The sequence below is a fragment of the Conger conger genome, chromosome 7 (genome assembly GCF_963514075.1).
Source record: "Conger conger chromosome 7, fConCon1.1, whole genome shotgun sequence".
Lineage (NCBI taxonomy): Eukaryota > Metazoa > Chordata > Actinopteri > Anguilliformes > Congridae > Conger > Conger conger.
The window spans coordinates 58,736,472-58,747,025 of record NC_083766.1 but is presented as its reverse complement, the minus strand read 5'-3'; the positions used below and the strand labels follow the sequence as shown (position 1 = coordinate 58,747,025).

The following is a 10,554-nucleotide window of genomic DNA, read 5'->3' as shown; positions in this document are numbered from 1 at the left end:
TTCCCATACCGGGAGTCGAACCCGGGCCGCCTGGGTGAAAACCAGGAATCCTAACCGCTAGACCATATGGGAAGATATGCTTTCGGAAAATAACTTCGTATGAACTAGCCGACAGCCACCATCAAAAGCTACACTTCCTTGGTAGGAGACACGGTGGGAGTAATTCCGACCTTACCGTTTTGAACAATGGACAATTAATTCAATATCTACTATCGGCATGTGACATTGAATGAAGAACGCCGACACGAACATTAGCCTAACTCGTAGTGCACAGGAAATAAACAAAAACAATCAAAACAAATGTAATGTGTAATATATTTTTCGACGATAAGTCAAACGAATTCAGGCGTATTTGGTGCGTGTAGAAAATGCTATCTCTAGCTACCATCCAATATCAATTCAAAAAATATCACCAAGTCCTGCTGTCATGGGTCACCACTGACACTACTGAAATGTTCCACAACCTCCTCAAATCTATCCCTGGCCGTCATGGCTCAGGCAGTAAGAGCAGTTGTCTGGCAGTTGGAGGGTTGCTGGTTTGATCACCCTGGGCTGTGTTGAAGTGTCCCTGAGCAAGACGCCTAACCCCTAAATGCTCCTGACGAGCTGGTCGGTGCCTTGCATGGCAGCCAATCGCCGTTGGTGTGTGAGTGTGTGAATGAGAAGCATCAATTGTACAGCGCTTTGGATAAAGGCGCTATATAAATGCCAACCATTTACCATAAATACCTGGGACCAGGCAGGAAAAATATATGTTTTTTAAAAATATGTAATGCAAGTGTCATTGATGACGAACGCTTTATTAGGTATTTATTAGACTTCTACTGCTGTAGCCTATGCACTTAGAGTTATGATGCACGGTGTGTTCCGAGATGCTCTTCTGCATACCACTGTTGTAATGTGTGATTATTTGCGTTACTGTCACCTTCCTGTCAGCTTTGACCAGTCTTGCCATTCTCCTCTGACGTCTCTCATTAACAAGGCTGCTCACTGTTGTTTTGTCGTTTTTTGCACCATTCTTTGCAAACTCTAGAGACTAGTGTGCGTGAAAATCCCAGGAGATCAGCAGTTTCTGAGATATTCAAACCACCTTGTCTGCCACCAACAATCATTCCACGGTCAAAGTCATTTAGATCGCATTTTCCCCCATTCTGATGGTTGATGTGAACATTAACTGAAGCTCCTGACCTGTATCTACAAGATAGTATACATTGCATTGCTGCCCACAATTGGCTGATTAGATAATCACATGAATAAGTAGGTGTGATAATACGTATTTGACCATATGCATATTGTTATATTATTTTCTTACAAGCAATCTGCTTTACACATAATACAGTAGGCTACTTTGCAGTAAGCTGTTTACATTTATTGTTTCAGATAGCAAGAGTCCCCCCCCCAGTATTTTGTTATTTTTACCTGAATGTTGTAATTTTCTCAGTTATTCAGCCAAGAGGATCGAATTAGTGAAAATCAGAGTAATTGGGTGGAAGAAACCCAATACCCGAAGGCGGGAGTTTCCGCTTCTTTTTTTAAAAAATTCTCATTCAAACGTGCATGCAAACATGCGCTGCCAGGCTAACCAGAAATGAGCACACACAGATGAAATATGAAAGGAGGAAGGATATGTCTGACATAGTGGTGAAAGATAGGATCACTTCCTCACGAAGAAGGGTATTTGAAGTGGCGCAACGCTGACGTGCTCATTGGAAGAAGCTGACAACCTCTACATCGGAGTGCAAATAAAAAAATAAAAAATCTACATCGGAGTGCATCATCCGAGTCACCATGGAAGCTACAGAAGCGAATGTGATGGAAAATATCTTCCTGCTGGTTCTGGTCACCTTGATGAGTGCGCTTCAGAACGGTAAGGACGGACACCACCCCGGTATCATAGGCCAATTTTATTTACTAATATAAATTTTATTTATTAATAAAATAATAACGTTGAAATGCAACTTTAGAAGAAATTGGTGTTATTTACAGAATACATGTGAAGCGCTAGTTCAAACTGAAGTTCATTTGAAATGTATATCGCACTGGTCTAGGACGGAGATGCGCTCCTTTAAACCAACGTGGGAACCTTTCTCGATCATCTATTTATTTAAATGAACTTGGGGAATGATCTTAAAATTACGTCTAAGAACATTTATTATACACGAAGCTGGACTTTTTTGACACATTGAATTGGGTGGCAAGAACAAATGTTGAGCAAAATGCCTCTTCTGCCTTTTCTAAGCTTATGAAAAGTTTCGACATTTAGTGTTGCACTTTTAAGTTGGTCTTGCATTCGTAAAACAACAAAATGCATTTCAGAAGTAGATTTAAATAGTGTGTTATGGGCACATTATGACATGATTAAAATGAAAGTTTATTTATTTATTTTTTATTTTTTTATTTTTTTTTAATTTATTTGTTTGTTAATTTATTTATTTATTTATTTATTTATTATTTAATTTATTTATTTATTTATTTTCAGTATTCTTTGCTCGCAAGATGGAGAGGGAGGGCACGACAGACAGCACGAAGACGGCGGCCTTCGAGCGGGTGTCCTGTGCAAAGTGCGTACATGTGCCCCCACGTTGAAAAACGCAAGAAAACGCTAATGTATTCCAATGAGTAAATCTGCTCCTAATTTATTTGTATTTTTTTTCCAGTTAGCAAGCCACAATATTCAGGAGCAAATACTCACAAAATGGGAGCGCTGCTATGATCCCAACCCAAGACTGACAGATCAATGACAAATGTAACTGTAGCGTGTCACCTGGTTAAGCAAATCATATCGGATGAAACAGCATCCGCATTGTCTCTTTAACTGATATCCATACGTGTAGCTTTGCATTTTATTACTGGGGTTTTCCACTGTGTAATCAACTTTGCATTTAATTTAACTGAACACGACATAAATACAGTGGCTTCAGAAAGTATTCAGACCACTACACTTTTCGCACACGTTATTATGCTGTAGATTACATTTCGCATAAAGAATGCAAAAAAATAAAAAATAAAAAATAAAATAAAAACATGTTTTCACTTTGTTATAATGTCTTGTTGAGTGTAGATTGATGGACAAAAATGGCAATTTTATCCATTTAAAATTTAATCAACAACACAATAAAGTGTGCAAAAAGTGAATTAGTGTAGCAGCAATATGGTTTATATTCTATGTATTTTGGACATTGTATATACAATGCAATTTGAGATGAAGACTTGAAGTCACTGAAACCCTTTTGAAGATATGGATATGGAGATATCATTGCAAGGTTTAAGTAGTATATGTGGTGAGATCATAACTTGATGAAAGTGAGATAGTGTTGGGCTACGCTGAGACAGAAATAGAGCATTCATTACTGTTTCCTGTTCCCAAGAGAGGTGCCGTGTCCACATCCTATTGCAAAACATCTCTTGTCACAGCTTGTCTATAATTTTGTTTAAATACATTCTGAATGAAGGTAAGCTTTACCGGGCATCAGAATACCATCAGTTGAAACCTATTCTTCATTAACACTGCTCTACATGCTTTTCAATTTTGGCATGAACTAATGTAGTTGTTAACTAACTAGTCTTGAGACGTTAATCTGTACAGCTCATGGTAATGTATTGGTACATCATTAATTACTTCATACCAACTACATTAGTTATTGCCAATTCATATTGACATGAAAAATCAGTTAATGTATTTGTCAACGGTTAATCAATTATAAGTTCATCCTATGGTTTTCTCATGTATAAACATCATGTAACAATTACGTTAGTCAGTTGTTAACAAATGTATTGAGTAATGAAAAGTTAATTTCATGCTTAAATTTTGTATTTGTCCATCGTCAATTCATATTAACAACTACACAACATTAGGTAATGCCAGTTAATTAACCTTATTGTAAAGTTTTTTACATTTACATTTACATTTACATTTTTGTCATTTGGCAGACGCTTTTAATCCAAAGCGATTTACAAGTGCATAGGTTCTACCACAAGTCAAAGCATCACATCCAGAACTAGGAAAATACACATGGAATGCTGTTCTAAACATAGTCATCATCAAGTGCAATTTATTTATTTATTTATTCATTTTTTGGGGGGGGGGGGGGGAAATCAGGGATAGGGATATCAGAAAAGAGGGGCGGGGGAAATCAGGAGGGAGGACTAAGGTAGAGTTTGAGTTTTGAGTCTGCGTCGAAATAGGGGGAGGGATTCTGCTGTCCTGACAGTGGTAGGCAAGTCATTCCACCACTGAGGAACCAGAACGGAAAACAGGCGTGAACGTGCAGCTCGACTGCCAGGTGCACGTAGAGAGGGAACCATAAGGTGACCAGAGCCGGCAGACCGGAGTGGTCTAGCTGGGGAGTAGGGAGTGATCAAGGATTGTATGTAAGGTGGGGCAGTCCCCTTAGCAGCCTGAAATGCCAACACTTGGGCCTTGAAATGGATGCGTGCGGCAATAGGAAGCCAGTGGAGGCCAATGAGAAGCGGGGTGACATGAGTGTGACTGCCTCATTGGTTTTTTTTCTCTCCTCTCTTTTACAGTCGAAACTGCATGGATGCCTACCCTACCTTCATTGCTGTCATGTGGTGTGCCGGAATCTGTTTAAGCCAAGGTGAATTTATCTCAGGGTGGCCTGTAGCGTAGTGGTTAAGGTTAAGGACCGGGACACCCAAGGTCGGTGGTTCTAATCCCGGTGTAGTCACAATAAGATCTGCACAGCCGTTGGGCCCTTGAGCGAGGAACCTTAACCCTGCATTGCTCCAGGGGAGGATTGTCTCCTGCTTAGTCTAATCAACTGTACGTCGCACTGGATAAGAGTGTCTGCCAAATGCCAGTAATGTAATGTAATCTTATACCCATGAGGCAGTTCTGTCAGACTCCAGACTTATTGGGCAGCTGTGTTCAGCAGCAATTATGTCCTTTGGTAGCAAAGGTGGTAAATCCAGGTTCAAAAGGTAAACATAACCCCCAGTATTTTGTTCCAATTGCCAGGAGGAAAAAGTAATTAGTGAGCTAGTTCACGGGTGGAAGAAACGCAAGGCAGGACTTTCCAGAAATTGTTATTGACCCCTGTGAATCAGCACCGTGGGTTCAGGGCACATTATTCATGCCGATGTTCTGTGTTTCAGCTCCTGCTGCGTTCGCTGGGCTGGTGTACTTGTTTGCGAGACAGAAGTACTTTGTGGGATACATGGGTCAGTCGACTCAGAGGTATGACGGCAGATATGGTCACTCGAGTGTGAAAACACAACTGATTGCACACTGCCACATCCTGCTAGTTAGTTCGAAAAAAAATTCCCAGAAAAATTGCGTCATAGCTTACAGGTGTTTCTGTGAGCTATTCTTGGTACAAGAACATGTCACAATGTCACAAGAAACTAAAGGACCACCCTGTTTTTCAACATTTGAACCTGTGTAATGCTTCTGTTCTTCATTTCTAATCGCTTTTTTTAACGAAGCAGTGCCATACTCTTGCTATACCAGTGCTGTCACACTCATTGGCATGGAGGGCCATGCGTGTGAAGGTTCTCATTCCAACCAATGAATGCTGCCTTCGGTTCCGTTCCATTCCGCCATAGAGCAACCGTTGTTATTTAGACACTTTTATTTATTTTCTTTTTATTAAATTTACTTCATATGCATTATGTGCAAACGTATAGCCCTAATCCAGCATATAATTGAACTATTTATATAATTAGGATCTGAGGCTGGACTGAGAATCCAGCATACACACAGCCCTCCATGGCGGAGTGAGAGACCACTGCTTTTGACTCTCGGGAAAGTGGACTCCACTTGGTTTTGGTGTGATATAATGCCTCTCTTACCAGCTGGGTGCTTATAATAAACCGCTTATAAACCATTTCAATGCATTATTCTACAGGAGAAAAGAAACCACAGCCATTCCGGAGGTCAAGCTGAAAGACTTTGAGACATTGCCACATTGACTTGCTTTCTTGCAACAGCGGATCTTATGAAATACCTCTTTTTTTTTTCTTTTTTTTTTAGAGTGACTATAAATGGTGGTGATAAAATCGTGTTGTCACGAACATGCAGGCGTGAATAATCTATAGCCTGGAGAACCAAGAATTATATTATAATTATCCTTTACAAAAGGGATGTAAAGCGGCAGTCCCGCTGAATAGCTTTTCCAGTATACTGTTAAGTGCTATGCTAGCGGTTTTCTTCATAGTCGGCAACAACCACAACATCAGATAAGCAAATAAAGCGTTAATTCGTTCTACAAGCACAAAATTACAAGGCTCCAGATCACCCACAAATTATCGCTATGCAGCGTTTTGTTGCTTTAGTTGGTAGTTACAAGCATACGGTCAGATTTGTGTACCAAACGCAACAACAAAGATGATGTTATCTATTCTGGGATAGCCAGTCTCACGGGACGTACCAACACATTCCTGCCCATGGGGGTTTTCCCCCTATTTGCGCTTGACATCAGTTGCAGGTTGCCATCGACAGGCCACTGATTACACAAATGTATCCTATTTGTCACCAAGTTTATACATTAGAATCATGCCAGTTAAGTCAGAATTTTTTTAATTGCACGAGTTGGGACGATAAATGAATACAGACACACTGTCGGTGGCATTAGGATGGTCCAACAGCAACCCAAAAAAATGCTGAACATGACTTCCCATCGTATTCACCCATATGTATTTAAACCATGAAAAACATACTTTGAATCCATATAAAAGCTATACGGACTTTACTCAGTGTACCTATAGAGTAAAGCATGAACAGATTACACTGCCTTATGTTATTCTTTGACCTTGATCTCTAGAATAATAGGAAGACTGAGCTTCAATTCTATTTTTTTTGTTAACAAAACTTTTTATTTTTCCAAAAAGTTTAGGGGTAAGGGATACATAACATACCCTCAAAAAAAGACATGGTATCTGTGGCTCCATCCCCACTGCTCCAAACCCAAAGATGGCGTTGTTTATGTAACAGTAGATAGTTGAAATTGTTTCGCCGCGCGCTCTGCAGGTGTGAAATGCCGTCCTGACTTCGTCTTCCTCATTCCTCCTGGGCTGGGTCCCATGTTCTTTCGCCCCCCCTGCAGCACCCCCGGCTTCCTCTTTGGAAAGAGGGTCCTGTCCTTCCTCTTCCTCATGTCCATCATCGGGGTCCTCAGCCACCTCCTGAGCCACTACCTGGGTGCCGACTACAAGGAGTACATCCAGACCGTCACCAAGGCCGCCTCCACACTGCTCCTCCTGCCCTGAAGGGGGCGACGTGCGGGAAACCACAGCCTGCGCACTCATGTCCTGCCAAACTTCAGCAGAGCCAGAGCCATTTTATTTTGCTTTGAGAAGAGTCTATCACTCCTGGTCCCGGAGAGCCGCAGGGTGTGCTGGCTTTTGTTTATTCTTATTCAGCAACCAATTCAGACCCAAGAAATCAGGTGAGGTAACTGTGTAATTAACTACTTTAATTGATTGATTGCTTGATTAAGTGCTGACTGAACAGCAAAAGCCAGCATACTTTCCAATTGTCCGGGACCAGGAATGAGGACCACTAGCCTATCTCTAGCCTGCAGACCCTACAAAACACAACCATGGGGACAAGACCCGCCCATCTAGTGAAGTGTCTGTAGGGTGGGCATCTTGCACTGGTGTGTTCTTCTGTGGGTGTGTTTCGTACCGATGGGCATGTTTTGTAGTCTGCAAGCTGAAGATCCTTGTTTAATCCCTCTCTCTGTATTTTCTGTGTGTACGTTTCACAATACAAAAATTAAGGCACAAAAAAGCCATTAGAAAGGCATCTTTATTTACAAAATCGTAAGCACGAACAGGCCTTCAGAAGAAGACCACAGGACCAATCCTGTCTGCCACGCAACAAATACCGTGAACCGTTTTTTGGCATACTTTCGATTATGTTGAAATTCACCATGACAATCCAGTTTACTCTTTTTACACTGAAACAAACATTTTCAATAAAAATGTTGAATTTAGTCCCGTTCATCATCATCAGACTCTTAAATCATTAGTGTGTATGGAACAATATCAACTGAACTGGTGACATTGAGAATTGTGCACTTTCCACCCCAAGAAGAAGTACTGAATTGGGTCCACCAATATAATCTTGCTGAACTGGATCAAACCCATGCAACTGCATACATGACAACTTCTGATGCTAAAGGTGTGAAACTACCACCACATATGAAATTCAAATTATTTCCTGTACATCTGATATGCACAACCGCAGTGCTGTGTGCAGAAACTGCAGTTCTTTTAACTTGATGCCCATGAAACATTGCAACCACTGTTCAAATGGGCCGTGACAAACATTGAACCCCAATCATGTTGTGAAGCCCATCTCTTTCACTCGAGGCATAAACAATGGCCTTCATCTGGTGGGCGAAGAACGCAAGGCGTTGTGCTGCACAGCGGAAATGTAGACCGGCTGTCATTCCTTCTGTTACATCATTCTTTGACTTCTTCAGACTTCTTTTTCATCACATGCCTTCGATCTGAGGAAGGAAAACCGTGCGCGTAGGCCCAGCATGTTAGTGCTGGAAGCAGCAGGCTACAGGTGTGGAACACGTCACATAAATGGTAAATGGCAGGCATTTATATAGCGCCTTTATCCAAAGCGCTGTACAATTGATGCTTCTCCATTCACCCATTCATACACACACTCACACACCGACGGCGATTGGCTGCCATGCAAGGCCCTGACCAGCTCGTCAGGAGCATTTGGGGGTTAGGTGTCTTGCTCAGGGACACTTCGACACAGCCCGGGCGGGGGATCGAACCGGCAACCCTCCGACTGCCAGACGACTGCTCTTACTGCCTGAGCCATGTCGCCCCCTATGTGCAGTGCAGTGCACTGTGCATTTGAGCAAATATGCCAGTCTGAGGGGAAGTGTGAAGGAGAAACACCATGCACCATGCACCATGCATCATGTCCAAATGCATTTACCTTGAACTGTTTGCTGCAGCCAAGCCAGTTGGAGGTGTCGAACAGGGCGTCAGAGTGGTTAAAAATGCATATTCGCATGAATGTTTCACGCAAAACACGTTTCCACAGCATGGCAAAAGGCAGAAAGTACATAAATTAAAATTAAAAAAATATTTTTGGAATACTCATGTCCAAATGAGTCTGAATGGAAGACTGTGCATAATTTCAGCCAGACAAATTAAATAAAAAATGTTGGAAATGTGTGAGTTTTCGGAACAGTAAAAAATACAAACGTATGTAAACAGGAACGTACATCAACTTCGTAGCTTTCTTCCGACAAAGAAGAGATGGTCCAGACCAGTCCCTTCTCAGTCTCCCACTTAATGACAGGTTTACCCCCATCGACCCCTACAATATGCCACTGCAGCTCTGCAAGAAAGGGGAATAATAACTGGATCATTTTTTAAGGGGTGGTACCACAGGTGAATAGGGAAAAAAAAGTTATTTAATATTTTCATAAGTGCAAACATTTATTTTCATTATGACGTATTCATTTTTTTTTGGAACATTTGCTAATTATCTCATGAATAATTAAAAAATAAATAAAAATGTGCATATTAGTTAAAACACCTTTTTGTCTCAGTGGAGTTAATTTTCAGTTTCAGTGACTCAATATGTAAGGAATTACAGGGTTTCTTGTTTTATTGATGAATTATTACCAAAAAAACGATGCATGTGCCAAAAATTCAGATGCTTTGACAATTTTCCACATTAAAAAAATGTAATAAAAGAAAGTAAATATATATATATATATATATATATATATATAAAGCCTCTGTAATGCCCTACCTATTTTGGAAGCACAAAGAAAAAATGGGTAGTTATAACTATAAGTTTATAAATTTCATACAGAAATTTTTTTCATATAAGAAATTATGTAATTTAGAAAATTCAGTTTTTTTGTGCTAGATTTACTTGACACGGCTATAAAACACATCTAAATGAACTCCATAAAGTTTCTAATCACTGGTTCATATATTTTATTAAACTACAATATTTCATAAAACTGTACCCTGTTCCCTAGCCAGCCATGTATAACTAATTTGTACCTTTTTTGCCCGGAAAATGTGCTCATTGGTATCCAAAGAGAACATTATTCTACTTTCAGGGTACATTTTGGAAATGTGATCCTTGAAGAAGAATATATTCCTCCATTGTCATTATTTCTGAGCGCGTAGGTGACATTTATTTTCAGGACAACATTACAGAGGTACTCTACAGTGAGTTACTTGTTTGCAACTGCGCTGCTTTTGTGCCTTCACAAGCCGACACCTGGATATGAATCCGTTTCGATGTTATGTTTTTCCGCACTTGCATGCAGACTTTCAGGTTACGGACTGTTATTGCCCTGCAAGACTACAATGAAAATAATTAAGCTCAACCAACCCAACACAATAGATGTCCTAAGTATGTGAACATTTCTGTTTCACCGCTGACCGTCCTGGTGAATTCTGGAAAACAACTTTTCCCTTGGCAGTTTGGAGTTCATCGATGAACACGCAGCAATGGTCGCAATCGTACTTCACAAATCTACACCCGGTCCCACGCACCTCCGCCGTGAAATCAACGGGAGGATTCATCAGAAAATC

General features: G+C 40.7%; 1 protein-coding gene and 1 non-coding gene across 2 annotated transcripts; one reads left to right on the top strand and one right to left on the bottom strand.

Moving 5' to 3' along the window:
* On the bottom strand, nt 1-72 carry trnae-uuc (transfer RNA glutamic acid (anticodon UUC)). The gene has a single exon. It is a non-coding gene; the product is annotated as a tRNA-Glu (tRNA).
* Nucleotides 73-1,683: 1,611 nt separating this feature from the next.
* On the top strand, nt 1,684-7,955 carry alox5ap (arachidonate 5-lipoxygenase-activating protein). The gene is made up of 5 exons (XM_061250502.1): nt 1,684-1,867; nt 2,480-2,561; nt 4,528-4,598; nt 5,116-5,197; nt 7,065-7,955. The coding sequence occupies exons 1-5, from the start codon at nt 1,789-1,791 to the stop codon at nt 7,225-7,227; spliced, it is 477 nt and encodes a 158-aa protein (XP_061106486.1). The 5' UTR covers nt 1,684-1,788; the 3' UTR covers nt 7,228-7,955.
* The last annotated feature ends 2,599 nt before the right edge of the window (nt 7,956-10,554 follow it).

Coding starts and splice junctions, on each gene's coding strand:
- alox5ap (XM_061250502.1), top strand. CDS start 1,789: ATGGAAGCTACAGAAGCGAATGTGATGGAAAATATCTTCCTGCTGGTT. Junction 1,868..2,479: donor GATGAGTGCGCTTCAGAACG/GTAAGGACGGAC, acceptor ATTTATTTTCAG/TATTCTTTGCTCGCAAGATG. Junction 4,599..5,115: donor CGGAATCTGTTTAAGCCAAG/GTGAATTTATCT, acceptor TCTGTGTTTCAG/CTCCTGCTGCGTTCGCTGGG.